At 42.2% G+C, this 21,017-nt stretch overlaps 1 protein-coding gene across 1 annotated transcript in view; it reads right to left on the bottom strand.

The window, feature by feature from the left end:
• The window catches only part of GAD2 (glutamate decarboxylase 2), an 88,064-nt gene that overhangs the window by 17,324 nt on the left and 49,723 nt on the right, over nt 1-21,017 (bottom strand). The window contains exons 9-13 of the mRNA XM_009458100.5: nt 18,047-18,101; nt 16,464-16,580; nt 13,537-13,601; nt 6,147-6,225; nt 760-909 (exon numbers count right to left, since the gene is read on the bottom strand). Coding sequence (XP_009456375.1) covers nt 760-909; nt 6,147-6,225; nt 13,537-13,601; nt 16,464-16,580; nt 18,047-18,101 — 466 coding nt within the window. The remainder of the gene's footprint in view (nt 1-759; nt 910-6,146; nt 6,226-13,536; nt 13,602-16,463; nt 16,581-18,046; nt 18,102-21,017) is intronic.

The raw sequence follows: 21,017 nt of genomic DNA, 5'->3' as shown, positions 1-21,017 counted from the left end.
ATCTCCTACAGGAGACAAATGAAGCCGGATGGGCAGGCACTAATTTGTGACCTTTAAGTTAAGAATCTGGTCAAAATTAAAAATAAAATCTTTGACCTATCCAGCCTGCTTACATTTAAACATAAATGTAGGCTCCTGGAAAGCTACAATTAAGTCCAAGCAAGTCCTGCACACTGTTAGTTAGTGAGTTTTCCTTGCTGAAAAAAGGAGGGATCACCTACAGCTAAATTCAGAGGGAAACACAGAATCTACATAAAAGGAGGTGATTAGGTATTTTGGGAGATTAGGGGGAAAAAAAAAGCTTTGTAACTAGAGGTTATCCCTTGAAATGTCAAAAAATAAGCTATCATGGTGGGCTTTTTACTTTTTCTTTTTTGTTCTCCAGACCTATACTTTCAGATTGCATTCACCTACCCAGGTGATCAATCACTGGGTAAAAACCAAGTTAGCAGACAAAAACCAACAACAATAACAATAAACACCTGTTAAAATTCAAGGTGTTCTGCTATATAAAGCAAAATGGATTTGTTTTCCAGATGAGTGAGCATTTGAATCAATTTGGCTAGAAAAGAAACAAACAATGGATTTGACTATATTTTTCCTCATGTCAAATGAAGGTATTTAGATGCAAGTTTAAAGAAAGCAAATCTTGGGTAAGGAAATTTCAATTTGGAAATCACTTTTTTGACATTTCATAATGGGGTCACCAGATAAAGGTTCTGTTTTTAGTTGACATTTAGCTGGTCCATACATACTCACCTTTGCCCTCCACATCAGCCATAGTTTAAAAACATCAACGTGGCGTCCGCACTGTAAGGCCTTGTCTCCAGTGTCATAGGACAGGTCATAATGTTTATCTTGCTGAAAGAGGTAGGAGGCATGCATTTGGTTGCAATTCTGCATCAATCCCTACAAGAGAGAAGAGAAAATTTAGGAAATTCTACTGACTACTTATTAGATTTATATTGGTAAAAATTAATAAGAAAAAAGAAGTAAGAGACATTGCATATCTTAGAGAAACAAAACAGTAAGAATCAATTTTAAAAAAAAGAATGGGGCCAATTCTGGACAGGAGTGTCTAGGTTGTTGTAATGGTCAACTCTGTGGGATCAATGGCTCAGGGTCAAATGTCACGGAGGTTAGCAAGGACACATTTATACTTTTACTCTCCCTTTTAAGAGAAGGCATTTATAAAAATCAACTGATAAATAAAAATCACAACCAGAGCATATATTTATATTTAAATGTTCCCCTTCTTCAGGAGAACATCCTACTATTCTGGTTTTGTCGTGATTAAAATATTTTGGAAACTCTTTGGTTTTGTGAAATATTATTAGTGTGGTTCTTCCAGTATTTCCATCCATATCTAGTTCAAGTACTTTATCATTTAGCTGTTAGGGAGTTTGAGCTCCCTTTGGAAATCATAGCTTTTAAGACAGCTCATTGCTATCATTTTTATATGCTAAAATCTAAAAAAAAAAAAAAACCCACACATTGCAATTTTGAGGTGAATTTAAATAACCAATCTTTCAAATGTCATATTCCTCTCTCAAGAGTGGTCAGAGCTTCAGTCCTGCATTCGCATACTCAGTTCCTTGAGATAGTTAAGTGGAAAGTTTCATCGTCAATGGCCATTCATTTGCCCTGGCACTGTAACCTTACTATGGAAACGGGTGGCAAAGTGATTGAATTATTCCAGAGAATAGTGACTGAATCATGTTTTCCGACTAAAATAGTATCGACAGTCTCTTCACTAAAAACCCCGTGTTTCAATTTGTCATGAAACACTGGAAGCCTTTGACTATTTTGTTCTCTTCTGTCTAATTGTGATTTTACAAAAGCTTTGGCATTTGGTTTTGTTTCTTTTGTGACTCACGACAAAAGAAGACAAGACTAAAGTGTCATCACTTAGTTGAAGTTAAAAGTGAGAACACTTCTGAAAACTGTCCACACTAAAACACAATGCAATGCAACTACAATTTTAATTTGGTTTTGAAAGACGGAGTGCTGAAATGGTAGACAACAGAACTGGACTCTACCTTGTAGTTTAGGCTTCACATATATTGGAATCCTTTCATTATTTTTCAGAATAAGAAAAATTAAATACGATGTATTTGTATTAGATCAGTAGAAATATACTGAACTCAAAAAAGAAAATTCACTTGAAGACCAATAAGGTGAAAATTTGCAACACTCACTTTTATTTGGTTTCATGGTCACAGAAACTTTGTACCATTATTCCTCAGGCCATGCAAGCTCACACCTTCGTGCCATCAATACTAAGGAAGACCACCTCAGAGAGTGTGGAATGCTGAATGGATCAGACCTATTCCTACTGTGATAAAGAAAACAACTCAAAAACACATGAGCCCTAAAAAAACCTGGATGGCCGGGTGCGGTGGCTCATGCCTGTAATCCCAGCACTTTGGGAGGCCGAGGCGGGCGGATCACAAGGTCAGGAGATTGAAACCATCCTGGCTAACATGGTGAAACCCCATCTCTACTAAAAATACAAAAAATTAGCTGGGCGGTGGTGGGTGCCTGTAGTTCCAGCTACTGGGGTGGCTGAGGCAGGAGAATCGCTTGAACCCAGGAGGTGGAGGTTGCAGTGAGCCAAGATCACATCACTGCACTTCAGCCTAGGCGACAGAGAAAGAGACCCCGTCTCAAAAAAAAAAAAAAAAAAAAAGCTGAACAGCTGCAGTCTCATTACTGTACAACATGACAAGCAAAAGTGATGCTGTTTTCCCTACAGAAGGCCTTAGTGAGATGATATCCTTGTTCTGAGCCATGAAAAAGTTATAGACCATCCTGTCCCAAACTATTTAAAACACATTAATAGTTGCTGTACATAGATTCCCGTGCTCATATAAATTTAGGAAACTCGATATCATCTAGTCTTTCTTCTTAGATACTGCAATAATTATCAGCATATTAAGGGCCCCAGTAAGCCCTGAAATAACATAAGTTGTTTTTAACTCTAAACCAATATATCCCAGCCTTTTTAAAACTGAGAACTCTCTTATTGGGGAACGCTTATTACCATCTTATGGAACAGCATTATTCCTTGGATGCCAATAAACAAATGCTGTCAGAGCATCATAAAGTCTTGGATTTGTAAGGGAATTTAGAGCTCGTTTACTCTATTCCTCCTCAATAAAGGAATCATTTCTACACCCTTACTAATAAGTGGCTGTCCAATCTCTCTATTTAATCTCCTCCCCTTATTAACTTATTCCTATTGTTGGACAGCTTAATTTTTAGAAGTATTCCTTTTATTGAACCCAAGTCAGACGTTCTGATTTTGCTGTCAAATCTCTACCACCCGGTGTTACTAAACCAGCTCCCCACAGCCTCAACAGTAACATCAAATTGCCAGTCGGTAGGTCCTTCTGATGCAGTCATCTAATCATTTCCAAATCTCTTCCATTTGAGAGTCCTTTAAATGGTGAAGGCTGCCATCCTCCCTTCAGCCCTTTTCTGTTCTTTTCCTCTCTAGGCTAAACATCTTTAGCTATTTCAATCATCCCTCTTCCACGTTTACCAAATGGTCCCCACAGTTTGGGCTCTAGCTTGATGGAACCCCATGGACAATTTGGTACCAAGCTAAGCAGAGCATGGCAGGTGTGGTTTAACTAGAGGAGGGTGGGAGACCACCACCTTCTCATGCTGAAATTCCACTTGCTGTAACTCATTAATGTATTTTGTGTGGCATTTTTCTCTTGACTCATTGTTGACCCTGTAGAGCTGACATCCTTTGCCTTTTTCACAAGTCCAACAATTTAGCTGTAGAAACAAGCCTTCCTTGTCCAATCAAAATACAGCCACGGTATACATGGACCTAAGAGCACAGCCTTACAATGATCTCCAATAACAGTGTCCCTTTTTGGATGTGGCTTACTGCTCCAGTCTGTAAAAATCATCTTGTATTCTGATTCCATTCCTACACACATTTACTCTACCTCCCAGTCTCCTCTCATCTGAAACATTAATAAGCTTCTATGTTTTACTCAAACAGTCCGTGAATATTTCGAATGCTACAGGTTAGGTACCAAGCCATAGGCTCTATCCTGGGTAACATCAAATTGCCAGTCAGTAGATCCTTCCGAAGCAGTCATCTAATCAGTTCCAAATCTTTCTATTTTCCTCCGGCTCGCATTTCCCTTTTGGTCTGTAAGGACATGATGGGAGCCACTGTCAAAACATCTGGCTGAATTCTAAATAACAAAAATTTATTTTCTCCTTTGAAGTAATTATAGTTGAGGGATCATGCCCTGCATGAGCTGGGGCAGATGATAATACATTGGACTGGATTTTTAACTGATGAAAAACCAGTCCAAAAGGATATTTTCCAATGCATTCATCTCATTTTGAGGGGAAGTTGCTGTCTTCAATCCTGTGTCCATATTTTTATTACTGATGGAGACACAGAAGGCGTGCTGTGTAAATTTGCAGTTGACAACAGGAGGTATTAAGAACCACAGAAGTAATAACACTCCTTGACCCAGCAATCCCACATTGAGGAGTCTACTTTGAGAAAATAATCAGGAATGTGATCAAAGGTATATGTTTAAGGATTCTATCAAGTGACTCTGTAAAACATTGGTTAATATTTTAACCATAGAGATATTGTTCATTGAATTATGTGATAGAATAATATGAGGCCATTAAAATCAGGTTTTGGAAGATAATGCTCACAATATAATGTAAAATATAAAGAAGAATCAACATGTATATATGAGGTATATGAGGTAGATGATAGCAACTTTATTATAAATATATATTTATTTATACTTTTTAAATATATTTATTTCTAGAAAAAATTGTGGGAGAAAATATTAAAAATGGTAATAATGGTTATCCCTAAGTTACACAAATTTGAGGTGACTCTAAATTTATTTATATTTTCTGTTCTGCCTCAACTTTCTAAAATAATGTATTAACTGTATAACTAGGAAAAAAGCAAAATATTTTTAAGTAAATGAAGATAGATATTTGGCTGGGCATGGTAGCTCATGCCTGTGATCCCAGCACTTTGAAAGGCTGAGGTGGGTGGATCACTTGAGGCCAGGAGCTCTTGACCAGCCTGGCCAACATGTGAAACCCTGTCTCTACTAAAACCACAAAAATTAGCCAGGTGTGGTGGCGGGTGCCTGTAGTCCCAGCTACTTGGGAGGCTGAGATATGAGAATTGCTTGAACTCAGGAGGCAGAGATCGCAGTGTGCCAAGATCGCACCATTGCACTCCAGCCTGGGTGACAGAATGAGACTCTGTCTCAAAAAGAAAAAAAAAGTAAATGAAGATCAACATTTAAAAATTCTTTTAATCTGGGGTTGCTTTATTAATGCTAAGAAGATAAAATTGAATGGGGATCATCTGAAGCTCCTTATTTGGGATTCATCAACAAAATAAATGTGGGAGTGAGGAACTATGATTCCGGCCTGGCGTCACGGAAGGCAGATGTAGTGGCCTTGACCAACAGTGCTCACCTACTGAGAATGGTCCTAGGCCTGGTGAACAGAACCATCTTTCAAGATGGTTTCGAGATGGTTTCATTCATGAAAGTGCTCATTGATGCTGCTTCTCTTTTCTGGTTAATAAGGATGCAGCTTCCTTACACTTTGAACATGGCTTTAAATATTAAATAGACTGTAATCATCTGTAATCAGAGATTACAGATTAATCATCTGACTGTAATCAGAACATGCACACATACATATACATGTTATGTATCTGGATCCTAACACTACCCTTAATCCTATATCATGTATATTTGTTATATAGGAAAAATGATCTCCTCTCAGATTCCAGAAAAAAAACCTGGAAATTTAATTTTTTGGGAGAGTGACATAGAGGGTCTCTGGATTGGAGGAATGCAGGAACAGTTGAGGAAAGGGGTATCATACTGAAAACATGGAGATTAGGTCAAAGTTTATGTCTGAAAGTTGAGGTCCTCTTATCCTTTCTTCCCTGTTAGGCACCAGACCTTCACCCTGCAGACAGGAATCTAGAAAGGGCTCTCTGGGGAATGTGAGTAGGACCATAGAGAAGACCCGGTGATCTTGACATTTCCAGAGAAAGTCAACCGCATAAAGACAGTCAAAGCCCACGCACGGACTGGGACACAGAGTCAAGAGAGACATACCTCTTCTCTAACCAGGAGAGCAGAGCACTGCAAAGGGACTCCCATCATCTTGTGTGGATTCCACGTCACAGAGTTGGCCCTAAAATAAAGAAATCACGTAAGCGGGTGGCACTCCACCCTGACAGGCTCAGGGCATGTGCAACCGAGCTTCAGTTTCTTGGTACTGTTTCTCAGACTCCAGATTGACACTAAATGTATTTATTTATTTTAATTTTAAAAATTAAATAGATTGAGGGGGTACAAGTGTAGATTTATTACACGCATATAGTGCATAGTGGTGAAGTCTGGCCTTTTGGTGTACCCAGCACCCAAATAGTGACCACTGTACTCAATAGGTAATTTTTCAACCCTCACCCCCATCCCATGCTCCCACGATACTGTATTTAGTAAACACAAAGTAGACTCTTAAACATGTGTGAAGGGAAAATATCTCGGACCCCCAAAATCACTAAGCTAAAGGGAAAAGTCAAGCTGGGAACGGCTTACGGGAAACCTGCCTCCCATCCTATTCAGTTACCCCTCTGCTCACTGAGATAAATGCATAACTGATTGCCTCCTTTGGAAAGCCTAATCAGAAACTCAAAAGAATGCAACCATTTGTCTCTTATCTATCTATGACCTGGAAGGCCCCTCCCCACTTCGAGTTGTCCTGCCTTTCCAGACCAAACCAGTGTTCATCTTACATATGTTGATCAATGTCTTACATCTCTCTAAAATGCATAGAACCAAACTGTGCTCTGACCACCTTGGGTACATGTTGTCAGGACCACCTGAGGCTGTGTCACGGGCGTGCGTCCTCAACCATGGCCAAATAAACTTTCAAAATTAACTGAGACCTGTCTCAGTTTTTTGGAGTTCACACTGCAACTTTTCTTTGTCCACAGAAATAGCAGGTGAGGGCGTGGGTCTCCATGTGGTGTGCCCCAGCTCCAGTGGCAGCATGCACCCTGCCTCCACGGTGATCTCAGAGCACAGCTTAGAGTGATTGGGATCATCCAGTCCAGGGTCCCTCCTTTGGCCAGTGATGGCCAGAGCACCTGGCCAGTGAGGGCAGCTGCCTCCTGTGCCTCTATGGTTCTTGCTATTGCAGTGGCCTGGAGCTCAAAGAGAGGGCTCATTCCACTGCTTAACTAGATTTTTCCTTTCTAGTCAATTGATGTCCAAATTTCTCAGATGCGTCCTTTTGTAGTAGCTTCTGGCGAGGCCCCTGCTTCCATCTGTTTCCTAATCCAGAGTTATTTTCTTTCCAGACTGCAGGTGAGATGTGTGTGGTTCCCACAGCAGGGGAGAGTTCCATCTCTTTTTGCCTCACACCTTGGGGAAATTTGATGCTCTCTCATCAGTAACAGTGGATCACACAACAGCGATTCCCTGCTCAGGGATTTACATTATTTCAAAAGTCTGAACTGTAGTCCTGGTTCAGATTCCTTTAATAATAATTATTATTTTAATCTGGATTCAGCAATTGTGTCATAATTGACTCGGTCTCCATTTCATCCTTCACTTGGCACCAGAATTATTTTCTATCTCTGTTTATGGCCCTCTCCTTCTCCGAAATCACTGACAGTTTTCTTTTGCCTCCAACCCAAATTCCAAATACAGGGTACAGCTCCTGCAGCCCCTGGGGTGAGCCCCAGCTACGCCTTAGGTCTTGCGTCTCTTCGCTTTTCTTTATCCATTTCATCAGGCCAGATTATCTTTTGTTCTCAGAGAATTCTATTCTCATACTCCTGGGTCTCATCATGCTGTTTCCTCTTCCTGGAACACCATCTCCCTTTGCTTCACTTTGTTAAATCTTGCTTATTTTTTAAGGCCCCAGATTCTTTCAGTATGATCTCTGTGGCTTTGTTTAACTTCTGCGGCTTCTCGCCCTCACTTCCACTGTGCTCCTGTTTGGATTCTGGGAAAAGCAACTGCTCCCACTGTGAATGTCATGGCTCACTTCACACATTTACTGGGTAAGGTGAGCCTCTACGCTTGTCTCCGGAGAGACTGACGGGTCCTGGCAGTGGAGTTTCATGAGTGGCATAAAGGAGGAAGGAAAGTATTACAGTAGAATAACCCGTGGCAGCTGCCTCCAGAGAGCCATGGATTGCTGCCGCGTCTGGCCGTACAATGGACGTGGGCTCATCCAGTTCCCACCTCTCGGGTGTGACGGCCTTGGGAAAAAATGAGAAGCTGGGAAAGACCTGATTCATTCATTTGATGAAGGGCAGGTGTCAGCCAGACAGTCAGAGAGTGCTGACTGGCCTGGGGATCTCATCTGGGCCAACGAATAGTCTAGCTCAGCTTCTGGTCTTTCTCTGGCTCTGACACTGGTTGTCAGATACATTTACGACTGGAATTGAGGAACTAGAAGCAAAGGCAGTTCATGGTCAGATAACTACCCCTGGAGAGAAGACTAAAGGACTTAATGAGTAATAACAGCATTGAGGTATTGGAAAGTTCCCTCCAAAAAAATACCTCCTTGCTTTGTAGAATGACCCTGGAGTCAGGACCCTGGGCTATAAAGCAGACATAATAGTTAAGGGGGAAGCCCTCAGGAGCCAGATAGTATGGGTTTGCGTTCAGGTTTCATCACTTCCTAGCTGTGTGACTTTGAGCAAGTTACTTAACCTCTCTGTGCCTAGATTTCCTCAACTAGAAAAGGAGAATAATAATACGTATTTAGGTGAAGTGCTTAGAACTGTGCTTAACATGCAGTAAGCATTAAATAAGGTTGGCTTTTGCTATGGATTTCATCTCTGTCATTTGTGAGCTTGGTGACACCGTGCATGTACGTACACATGGCCATTCTATACATTCCATCATGTTCTATGGCTAGATGTCTAACTCTGATAAACTCAGCTTTGTCAGTAAGAATGCCTGATGGGAGAGGAAAACAGCTGTCTTCCATGTCTGACTGTGGTGTTTATCTCTACGCGGGGGCCTATTTGTCTTTTTAGAAGAGAAGCTGCCAAGGCCCCCAACTACCTGTCACTGAATTCTCTGTCCCACCTCCCTCTCAGAGGCATAAAGATGGCAAAAAGCCCTGCAGATTGATTCGATGACATGGACTTGATTTCAGAAATGTTGGCAATTTATTTTTAAAAAAAAAAACAGCCTCAGGTTCATTTCAAAATGTTTTGCTGTGGGATTCGGTCATGCGGCTTCTGCAGTTTGTGTAAGTTGGAGAGAACTGAATCCCGCAGGGCTATTGTAAGACATCTCCCTGTGCTCTTATTTCTGCCTCAAATCCATAGGCCCCAATCGCCACTGCTCAACCTTCTAGATTGATTCTTTCTCCTCTATATTCTGTGTTCCTGGCACCATTTTCCTTCCAGGCCTCCAGCCTCCAAACCTCACTGTTGTCCTTAGTTTCACTCTTTTCTTCCCCGTCTCGATACCGCCCCTTACAATTCTCTCTCCCCCTCTCCTAGGTCCATCCACTTACTTCCTTCTCTGCTACTACAGCTTAGGTCATACTCAGCTTCTCTCCTGTCCTGCACCTGGACGTTCCTAAGAGCTTAATAGCTTCTAGTCTGTCCCTGGCTCCCGTCTCCTCTCTAATGCAGAGTTAATGCCAGAACACAGGTGAGATCACATTGCACCTCTGCTCAAAGCCCACTACGGCTCCTGCAGCAAAGGTTTTCCATGGGTTTTGTCGCCCCAAGGAATCTAATGTTCTCCACGCATAATGGCAGCCACACAGCAGTGACTCCCAGCTCAGGGATCTATGTTTCGTGGAAAGAACCCCCGCAGATTCTGACCTGGCTCTGCGGGCGGGCCCTGGGCTGGCCAAGACTTCTGCACTTTCCACCCATGACCTGGCCATAGCTGTTAAACCATGGCATCCTCCAACCAAACGGGTTTGAACTTTCTCCAACACACTGTGCACTTTCACACTTGTGTGTCTCTTCAGCCTGAATGCCCTTTTCCATTTCTGCCCGATGAAGTACCCTGTATGCTATGATGCTGAGCTACAATGTTGCCCTGCTTGGTGAAAGCTCCCTGTAATCACAGAAGGAAACATTCCTTTCTCTGTGCTCTCCAATCAGCTCCCATGTCTGTCTCTCCAGCCTTTACTTCCTTGCCTTGAATTTTAATCCACTGTTCATTGACAATCTTCCCCACTAGATTCTGAACTCCTTGAAGATAGGCTTTATATCATACTCGTCTTTGCACCCATGCAGTGCGTTGTGCTGTGGCTTGCCTATGACAGAGGTTCAGCAATGATCGAATTAAATCCTGAACACCTGGCTCTCAGGGCAGGAGTGAGAGCAACTGGTGATGCAGCAGAAACTGTACCAGCACCTTCAGCTGCGACTTAAAGCCTTGAGAGTGGAACACATCAGAGGATGATTGCGGTAAGCAGCAGCCTGTGGGCAGGAGAGACTAAAGACGAGTCAGTCTGATGCACAGAAGCCGGCGCGGTGCACTAGCCTGTAATACTAGCATTTTGGGAGGCCGAGGCGAGCACATCACTTGAGGTCAGGAGTTCAAGACCAGCCTGGCCAAAATGGTGAAACCCCATCTCTACTAAAAATACAAACAAACAAATTGGCCAGGCATGGTGGCGCATACCTGTAACCCCAGCTACTCAGGAGGTTGAGGCAGGAGAATTGCTTGAACCCGGGAGGCAGAGGTTGCAGTGAGGCAAGATTGCGCTGCCACACTCCAGCCTGGGTGACAGAGTGAGACTCCATCTCAAAAATAAATAAATAAAAATAAAAATAAATAAAAATACAATGCACAGAGTCATGCTCTGGAGTCTCAGGGTTTGCGGTGTGCCCTCTCAGCGGCACCATCTCTCGACATTCTGACAGTGCTAGCAAGGAAGAGAGCTGTTTTCTGAGAATTTGGTTGGTTCTTGAAGGGGATGCCAGAAAGGGCTCCAGGTGTTTGTGCCATTTTATTTATTTGTTTATTTTTATTTTTATTTTTTTAGAGATGGGGTCTCTGTTGCCCAGGCTGGAGTGCAGTGGTGCCATCATAGCTCACTGTAGCCTTGAATTCCTGGACTCCAGTGATCCTCCTGCCTCACTCAGTCTCCTGAGTAGCTAGGACCACAGCCATGAGTGCCACCATGCCAGGCTAATTTAAAAAAAAAAATTCTTTTTGTAGAGATGGAGTCTCACTCTGTTACCCAGAAGGGTCTTGAACTGGCCTCAATGATCCTTCCACCTCTGCCTCCCAAAGTCCTGGGATTACAAGCACCGTGCCCGGCCCCCTTGTGCCATTTTGTATGAGAATGGCATTCAGGATCCTCTGTGACTACTAAGGATCCTCTGGATTTGGGGACAAGAATTGACTACGGATTTCTTCTACTTTTAGGGTGAGTTCTAAACTTTGGTTTGCGGAGCTTGGAAAAATGTCATTCCCTAAGTGAGACACATTTCTTTCCTAAACTTGTGGCCATACACATTATGTGGTTTCCACTGGTCTTCCAACTGTATTCACTTAGAAAGTATGCCTTTTGCTAATAAGTCAGTGAGAGAGGGGTATCCTCGGTTAAATGGGTGGCTAAAGGGGATTCTGCTCAGAGTGGAACACCAGCAGCCCCCTCATTTTTAGGACTTCATATATGGTTATTCCATTTGAAAAGTTTAGTTACAGTACAGTTTCAAGAATTGTGGCAATAAGAGGAAACTCTGTGTTCCCTGATGAACGTTCTAAGCTTTGTTCTCAAATAATAGTCTTTGGTACAGAATCGTGTGGGTGTTTATTTTTCTAAGGCTCAGGGTAGGTAATTTAGTGAGTTTTTAAGTGGAGGATGTGCCAGGACTTTCAGCACTTACAGTTGCAAGTGGCATCAAAGGTAAAGTAACAGACTTTTTGTGCCAGTCAGAAACTCACAGAAGAAAAAGTACTGTATATAGGCCACCTCTCTTGAAAGCACATGAATTTAATTATTGTTCTGATCGTGTGAGCAGGCACCTTCCAAGTTGTTCTCTCTCTCTCTTTTATTGTCTCTCCTGTTTACTTCATTGCCTCTTCCTTAAGCTTCTGCTTTCTTGCAGATCTTCAAGATGGAAAGGGATTAGGCCTGAGAGAAGCCCCAAGGGTCCAAGAGCAGAGGCCTGGCACTGGCTGACCCTGGGAGGGAGACACACCTGCCCTCATCCACTGGCATCTAAATGGGGCCCTGCAATCAGAGCTTGGGTGGCTCCAGGTGCCTTAACACCGCTGTGCTCAGGCCAGGCTCTGACCCCAGCCATCAGACTCAGGGACAGTGACCCTTCTGACATGGGCCTTAGCTGGTGTATCCCAACTCTTTTTTGCCTTCTTTCCATTAATTTGGTGGGATGCTCTTGACTCCAGCCCAGTAACCATACCCCTCTCTTTCCACACTCACGGGTTCTCTGTGTATTTTGGGCCTGGGTGTCAGATCGCACCCTCTGCACAGCCACTCTGGCCTGGGTCTCCCACATGCCCAGGGCTCACAAGTGCCTCTGTGTTCCATCAGCATCTCTCCTTGTCCTGGAACAGAAACTGTGCCAAGATATCTAGTGGCAGAGCCAGTGTGATGCTTTTGCTGGGCAGCATCTGGCGACTTGGCAGGGGATGGTGAGCATTTGGCAGCCTCTGATGAATTCAGGCTTTCTTGGTCGCTTGGAGTGCCAGAGCTCACCACTGTGTCTGACCTGCCATGTTGTGATGAGAGAACTGGGCTCCCCTTGCATGTGGTTCAGAACCAGAGCCTGTATTTTGCATTCTGTTTTTCTCTTTTCTTTGGACCTGAATGTGCTTTATGCTAATCAGATGTCACTGCCTTTGTGTTTTTCAGCTTTTCTCAACAGTCTTCTGCGTAGGCTCTAAATAAAAGGTGCTTTGCAGCATCAGTCGGAGCTGTGTCAGAGAAAGGTTATTACGGGAATGAAACCATGAGATGAGGCTATTGCTAGTAAGTTTCACTTTAAGTGAACTGGCCATCTTAGACCCCAAACCCAAACTTTCAACATTGATAAGTTACAAGGTGCTTATTTGCTTTGCAAAATTATTTGGTTTTTTTTTTAAGCAGTGGATATTATCCTTTTATGAAACATGAAAGCTATAAATCTTCTCCCTAGAAAAACGTGGGCTGCCTGTAGGTTTTAAACAATTTTTGTGGTTGGTTCAGGGATCCCAGGAATAGACCCTAGATAGGAATCTCTATGTCTGAAAGACATTCTACCTGGGTCGCTTGATGTGTATTCTGATTTTTCTGTTGTTTACACATAATATTTACATATTTGATTTTTCTGTTGTTTACCCACATTCATGAGTGTAATACCACATAAGGCAAGGAACACAAGCACTGAATAGAGTGAGTTCACTCAGTATTCCAAAAGTTCCTGGAAATTGACTGTAATTTGTGTTTCACAGTTAGCTTTTAACACTTTATGTTGTTAATAAGAAAAATGCAACATACCTCTCCACGCCACTCAGTTTCCACTTGTGTTTTCGGGACATCAGTAATCCCCCACCCCAAGCTGCCTGAAAAAAGATCATATGAGGAAAATGGTAGCAGTTTGTCATTGCCTAGATTTCTATAGTCTGGTGTCTTTCTAGGTGAAAATGATCTTGACCCCAGGCCACTTAGGAAGTTGACCACCTCCTTCTGGCACTAACCTTCAGAGTTTACACCGAAGGGCCCTTCTAAGGTCTCAGATTCCATCCCACATTTATATGGGTGTAAGGAGCCACCTTGGAGGCATAGCTCCTGGTCCGCAGAAGAGAGAGAAAGACCCTCTCCCAAACCTATCACCAGCACCATTAGTCCTCATGAAGTCATGTTCTCAGAATGAGAAACCCTGTGGTCCCCACAGTGTAAGGCAGAGAAGATGGGCAGGAGGGCCATTAAACAGCTTCCAAGTTGCAGGGAAAACTCTTTTGACAAGTCTAAATGATTCCAGAAATAAGAAGTGGCTTCATAACTCTTTCACTGATGTGTGATTTTGGATAATTTCTGTGTCCAAAATTCACAAGCAGGGAAGATTCATACCAGTTAATTAGCTGAGCAGTTAGAACACGTCTTAACAATTTGTACTTGATCAAGGTTGAAGATTTGAATTGGTGTAGTAATCTCCTTTAAAAATAGAATGCAGAGATGGAGATTCATTTGGAGATATTAACTTTCTTTCCTCTGTGTGTACAAATAATTCTAGGATAATTTTAAACGGATTATAAAATTCTTTTATGATATAATCGCTTCCCCCCACCTTTTGTTGTAAGTTCAGCCCTCTTTTTGTTTTGTTTTGTTTTTGAGACAGAGTTTTGCTCTTGTTGCCCAGGCTGGAGTGCAATGGTGAGATCTTGGCTCACTGCAACCTCTGCCTCCTGGGTTCAAGCAATTCTCCTGCCTCAGCCTCCCAAGTAGCTGGGATTACAGGCACCCACCACCATGCCTGGCTAATTTTTGTATTTTTAGTAGAGACGAGGTTTCACCATGCTGGCCAGGCTGGTCTCGAACTTCTGACTTCAGGTAATCCACCTGCCTCAGCCTCCCAAAGTGCTGGGATTACAGGCGTGAGACACTGCACCTGGCCCAGTTCTTTTGCACTTTGAAAAATTTCTGATTTTCCAAACGTGTACTATTTTAAGATTCTTTCTACTTTATAGAATGTATGAATGTTAAAGCTAACAAGAGTAAGTGGTAAACTTGGTATGTTTCAAAGAAAAGCTAATAAAACTGGTTAAAAGATTCCTTAGTTCTAATTTAAGTAGGAGGCCCAGAGAACAACCCATAGCTTCTGCTGGCTCAGGACACACAGACATTCTCGTTTTTGAAGTTGCCAGGTAATCCTCTTCCTGAATCAGCCAGCAAGGTCTACCAGGGTTTCCAGTCCTGAGGCCCAGGTCACTAATGATATCGGATGGCTCAGTCTTTTCTCAGTGTCCTCATGTGTAAAATGAAAGGGGCTCTGGTAGCCTAATGAACGACTCACACTGTGAATCAGGGAGGATAAAGAACATTGGGTTGCTCTGCAGGAATACTCTGGAATAATGGAAATGCACCCAGCTAAGCCTGTGGAAATTTTCTGCTCCTAAAGAAAAGAGCATTAATGAGGCCAGGTGTGGTGGCTCCTGCCTGTAATCCCAGCATTTTGGGAGGCCAAGGCAGGTGGATCACCTGAGGTCAGGAGTTCGAGAGCAGCCTGGCCAATATGGAGAAATCCCGTCTCTACTAAAATTGCAAAAATTAGCTGGGCATGGGTGCGCACGTCTGTAATCCCAGCTACTCAGGAAGCTGAGGCAGGAGAATTGCTTGAACCCTGGAGGCGGAGGTTGCAGTGAGCTAAGATCACGCCACTGCACTCCAGCCTGGGCAACAGAGCAAGGCTCTGTCTCAAAAAGAAAAAAAAAAGAGCATTAATTTGGTCTGAATAATTATTATAAAGCCAGAATGATCTAAGCTAGGGCTAGATCATTGTTAGACGCAGTGCTGGCCCACGACAACATAAGGATCTTGCACTCGAATGAACATCAACTTATGCGTTCCTTCACTGAGAAAGTCTTGCAATGAAAAAATTATCAGCTGAACCAAGCATTGCGCTTAGTTTGTGATGGTTTGTGATTAGCGATGGTTTGTGATTGATGATGGTTTGGCACAAATTCTTTATCTCATATGGATCACTAACAGTTTGCAGGTGGTAGCTAATCTTCAAACCACACTTTGAGTAATACTAATCTAAACTTAAATCCCTTCGGTCCTTCTAAAACTTAACACATTTTTTTCCATTGGAAAATGTTCTGGAGGGAACACCTTCATTATTTTTTAGTGTGACAAGGCCTGAAGTCAAAACGTTTCAAATATAATCTATCTTCTTAGCTGACCAAGCTACGAAATTAGAACTTTGGTGGTCCTTATTTCCCAGGAAGTTGTCAAGCCTATTTTCCTCTCTAAATACAGGAATATCTAACTCGAGCTTCAGTTTTTTGTTTTTGTTTGTTTTTAATTCTCTGGGTTTCCTACATAAATGCAACTCCTTTTTACTCTTCTGACCATTCTGGTAAGTGAGGAAGAGCAGGACTGTGTGCGTAGGTTGTATTCCTCCATGGATGCAATGGCTCAATGAATTGAGAACAAAGTGGTCAGCTTGGGTACTGATCATAGAAATACAAATATTACCATGTTGGGGACATTAAGGTATAATCAGCCTTGGGATGCTTCTGGTGCATGGTGTGTACTGTGTGAGTTGTGTGCTAATTTGCTTCATCCAGCTTTAAAAGCTTTAATATCACCACTCTGAAAATAAGCTGACCAAGTTAAAGAAAGAGAAAACAAATTTCCTTTGTGTGTCCCAAATGAAAAACGTGCAAGGACGTTTTAGTGGCCAGTCCCTAAGGGATACTTACATCCACATGCATCCAGATCTTATACTTTTTGCAAATGTCAGCAACAGCTAAGAGGGGGTCAAATGCTCCGTACACGGTGGTTCCAGCTGTGGCACTCACGAGGAAAGGAACAAACCCCTGTGCGAATGAGAAAGCCCCAAATCATGGAAAACAGAGTCAAGGGTTCTTTTAAAAAGCTGATTCAAAGCAATGGAAATTCTCTCCCTAACAGACACATCTGAATTTGAGGAAGCAGCAGCAGAGTTATTGACACCCCGGGGTCTGGGACAAATTGATGTTCACTCTCTGGAATCTGAGTTCTCTAGGCTATGCTGTTGGACCTGACTGTGTCTTAAAAGAACAGACATTCTGATTCTCAGAAGAGGCTGTAGTGAACCCAGAGGCTGTCAGGGACGTCCCCGAGACATGTATATATTCCCGGTAGACTTTCTGGCCCTTTTAACCCTCTTTGCTCACTTTCAAGTGTTCCTTATTCACAACGAGGCCTCTGAACTTCATAAATCCCCTAGAGTGAGTAGGCAGGAGAATGAAGAGAAGTAGCTCTGACCAGCCCATTATTTCTATTTGGAAAATGCCCAGATAATTTATTTCACATTTCAGCACGGAGCGGCTAAAATAATACGCCATGACTTTTATCCATCTAACTAGTCCTCAGTCTCTCCAGCCATGGCTAAATGAAAACTGATTGAAGTAACGGGCTGGAAGAAGGCAGGAGAATGCCACAAACAGGATCGCCATAGTCCCTCATTCCATAAGGACTCTGTCCTGTCTATAGAACGTGATGTTATGGTGTCAGTCTTTAGGTGGCAGCAAAGGTTTAATCTTCTAGTTGATGTTACTAGAAGTAGTTCTAGTACTTGCACAAGGAGAGAAACCTTCTCCTGCTGCCTGCCACTTAGTAAAACAAAACCAAACGAAAAAGAGCATATGAACGTAAATCATTATTTCTGAGTTCCTAATGATAAAATGCATGTGTATGTTATTAAATCAGAAACTGTAGGTTATATCTACCAAATGGTAAACAAAGAATTCTAGAAACAAATTCTCTGATTTGTGAGCCATCCCAGGTTGTAAATGACTTTCTAGAGCTTTGGGAATCTTGGGCAGGCATTCAGAACTTGTTACTTCTGAAAAGAGTTCTAAATTGCTTCCTGCAAAATAAGACGTCTGGAGAGCCAATGCTAACAGCATGCACCTACACGGGAAAAACTGGCCCCTTCTGAAGAACCGCACCAGGGTCTCTCACATACTGCATTAGCATTCTGCTATTTCCCCGCCTCTGAAAACATTCTTTCAAATGTGTGGGTGTTTCATGCCAACCCTCAGTACCTAGGAAGACAAATGCTTTGGAAACGCTCACTGTATCTCTGTATATAATATTTATTCAGCAATTTAAACTTTTCTAAAGCACAGCCTATAACCCAGAGAAATAAATAGTGACTGGATGCAGAATTCTATGTTCTCATTAAACCTGGGAGATTGAGGCTTGGATCCTCTTTTTAAAATAAAACCAAAACACACTTTGTTCTCCGGTGGATGGAAATAGAAACATGGGCTGGATAAAGCTCCCGGCAGAAACTTACTTTCTGTTTGGCTTCAAGAATCCTTCTTTCAAGATCAGATGGAATCATTTTCCCTCTGGAAGGAAAAAGAAATATAGATTTGCTTTGAATAATTTGCTTCATCGTCTTTACAACGTAAGTGGCCGCAGGAGGGTAAAGTCCAACCCCAAACTGTTGATAACAATACTCGGAGAAAACAACTCCTTGACTGCTTCCAGGAAGGATGCATTTACTTGCCTGGATGAGGCATGACTATCATTTCTGGCACGTTTTGCAGACTTGTGACCGTATTGTGTTGTTCCCTTTAGAACGATTACCATGACCCTCTGCTGTGCACAGAAGCTTCTTATTAAGTCATCCTCTTAATTCAGTTAAAACAAGCCTGATTTGGAGCAAAACGTTTGGCAATGAAAGGATAGTTCAGAGAAACCTTTTTATTCCAAACCTTTGAATAAACCGACCTGCAATTTCACATACCAATGAAACAGCAGGAAGAAAAAATCCATTCTGAAACATCTGGATGAAGATACTAAGTTAAATAGCTACCTAATGACATTCCAAGTGCTAAAAGCGTAAAGAAGGCCAAAAATTCATGGGCTCAAGTTTCAAACATCCTTTCAACCCTAAAAATGCTTCTTTCCTAAAATAAAAACACAGATACTGCTTTGCTTAATATTATAATAATCATGGTACGAGAGACAGAGAAACTTTTTTTTTTTTTTTTGAGACAGAGTCTGGCTCTGTCGCCCAGGCTGGAGTGCAGTGGCACAATCTCGGCTCACTGCAAGCTCCGCCTCCCGGGTTCACGCCATTCTCCTGCCTCAGCCTCCCAAGTAGCTGGGACTACAGGCGCCCGCCACCATGCCTGGCTAATTTTTTGTATTTTTAGTAGAGACGGGGTTTCGCTGTGTTAGCGAGGATGGTCTCGATCTCCTGACCTTGTGATCTGCCTGCCTCGGCCTCCCAAAGTGCTGGGATTACAGGCGTAAGCCACCGTGCCTGGCCCAGAGAAACATTCTTTAAGTCAAAATAGCTCTCTGGAGGTTGCTAACATAGCCAACTTTGCATCAGGGTCATTGATCTAGGTTTTTAAAAGGCTTTTTGGAAAAATAACCGATGGTAGAGGTGATTATCACAATCAATGGTTGTGGGATGCTATTGGCATATAGTGAGCAGTGAGTGGGGTTTTTGGTATTTGTCATTGACTCCATAGTACTTTTGTGACTCTCCCTGTGAGTCTAGACATACGGCAAGCATTGGACTTCATTACAGCTTCTAGTGCTGTCTTGCTTAGGTTTTACATATTGAAATAAGTTAATTTATTACAAATTACTTCTATCACATTTCTTCATTTAAAAAAATAATTTGGGCATTATATAGTGAGAAGGGTAAGTTATATTTTTGACCCTTTTTTTCAGGCCAATAAAGGAGGCGTGACAAAATAATTGGAATATAAAGCAGACATGAAACCTCAAAGCATTGGGAATCACTGATTTAGGTGAAGCTGTTTCCCAAAGAAAGACAATTACCTGGGCAATGGTAATGGACAAGTTACCAGTGATTAGTTTGTCAGGCTGGAATGGAAAAAAGGGCATTACAGTTACATTTGATGCAAAGACTATGGACTTAGATTAGGGCAGCCTACCTTTGGGGAACTTCTGTGAGACTGAGGGGAGGGAAGGGAGGGTCATGTGGTTGAGGAAAGGACACAGAGAGCTTCTCACTCCTTATAAATCTTCCTACACTTCATAACTTTGCCTGGGGGCATCCCTTAAAGCGTGATTTTCAACCTGATCAGATCAGGCTGTGCTAAAGCACCTTGCTCCAGCCCTGATATAAATAAAAAGTTTAAATTTCTGAGAAAGTGTGGGTATTATCTTTATCTTTTACATAAAGTTTAAAGCACATTAAAATTGCCGTAGTATTTTTGCAGGTAAACAAGAAAACTGACGGTGAGAACTCTTAGAAATTTTTTTTTGCAAATCTTGAATTTTACCCAACTTTACCACAAGCTAAACACCTTTGCCTGGGAGAATTTTGGGTAGACTAGCTTGACAATCATTATTTGCTCATCAAATCATATCATACTTAACTTTTTTTAAGTATAAGGCAGTAAGATGGCACTGAGGAGTCAGAGATGAGAGTGCATTCACATTGGAAGGGGCTCCAAGACATGCCTGATTCTAGTCGAACCTTCTCATTTTTCAAATAAGGCAACAGCCTGAAAGGAGAAGTGACTGCCCAAGATCAAATACTGGTAAAAGTCCAGGGAGTAACTAAAAATATAATCTAAGCTTCCAGAACAAACTCAAAGGTGCCAAACATATAGGAAACCTGTTTGGAAAGGTTTGATTATTTTAAGATAAGATAAATCTTTTAAGCTCACATCTGACTTTCATGAACCAGAGGTGTCATCCAAACCTGCCGGGAAAACAGTAATGAACATATAGTCTGTTTCTTTCCTGTATCAGCGAACTTTGGGCAGAAGGAGGGAGTAGGCTTGTCAAACCATCAACTCCAAGTGTTCACCTCTGGCAGATTGGAAAGAAATGGGGGTGGCTCTAGTTTTTCCTGGGCACTCTGCCTTCCAAAACTATATTTGTTTTCTCTACTTAGGACCCAGAGCCTGACATATGGCAGGTGGTAGATAAACATTTGTTGGAGGAATATGGCTAGAAGGGAAAGTTTAACCCAAGGCTATTAATATGTTTAACTTAATGTCTGACCAGATAGTGAATATGGAGGCCTTGGGGGAGGAAACTTACCATCTTTTTCTCTATCTTAGAATTGGCCGGATTACCTTAGAACGCTGGTTCTTAAAATTTAGTGAGCATAATAATCATCGAAGTCCCGGTTTAAAATACATGGCCCCATTCTTAGGGATTTTGATTCAGTAGGTCAGCATAGGGCCCAGGAATTAATTCATCCCACAAATATTTATTGAGCACTTGCTATGTGCCAAGCAGTGTTGCAGGAACTGGGGTAGCAGGGT

Source organism: Pan troglodytes, chromosome 8, assembly GCF_028858775.2.
Source record: "Pan troglodytes isolate AG18354 chromosome 8, NHGRI_mPanTro3-v2.0_pri, whole genome shotgun sequence".
Classification (NCBI taxonomy): domain Eukaryota; kingdom Metazoa; phylum Chordata; class Mammalia; order Primates; family Hominidae; genus Pan; species Pan troglodytes.
Note: the sequence above shows the minus strand (reverse complement) of the source record. Positions and strands in the feature narration are given on the sequence as shown.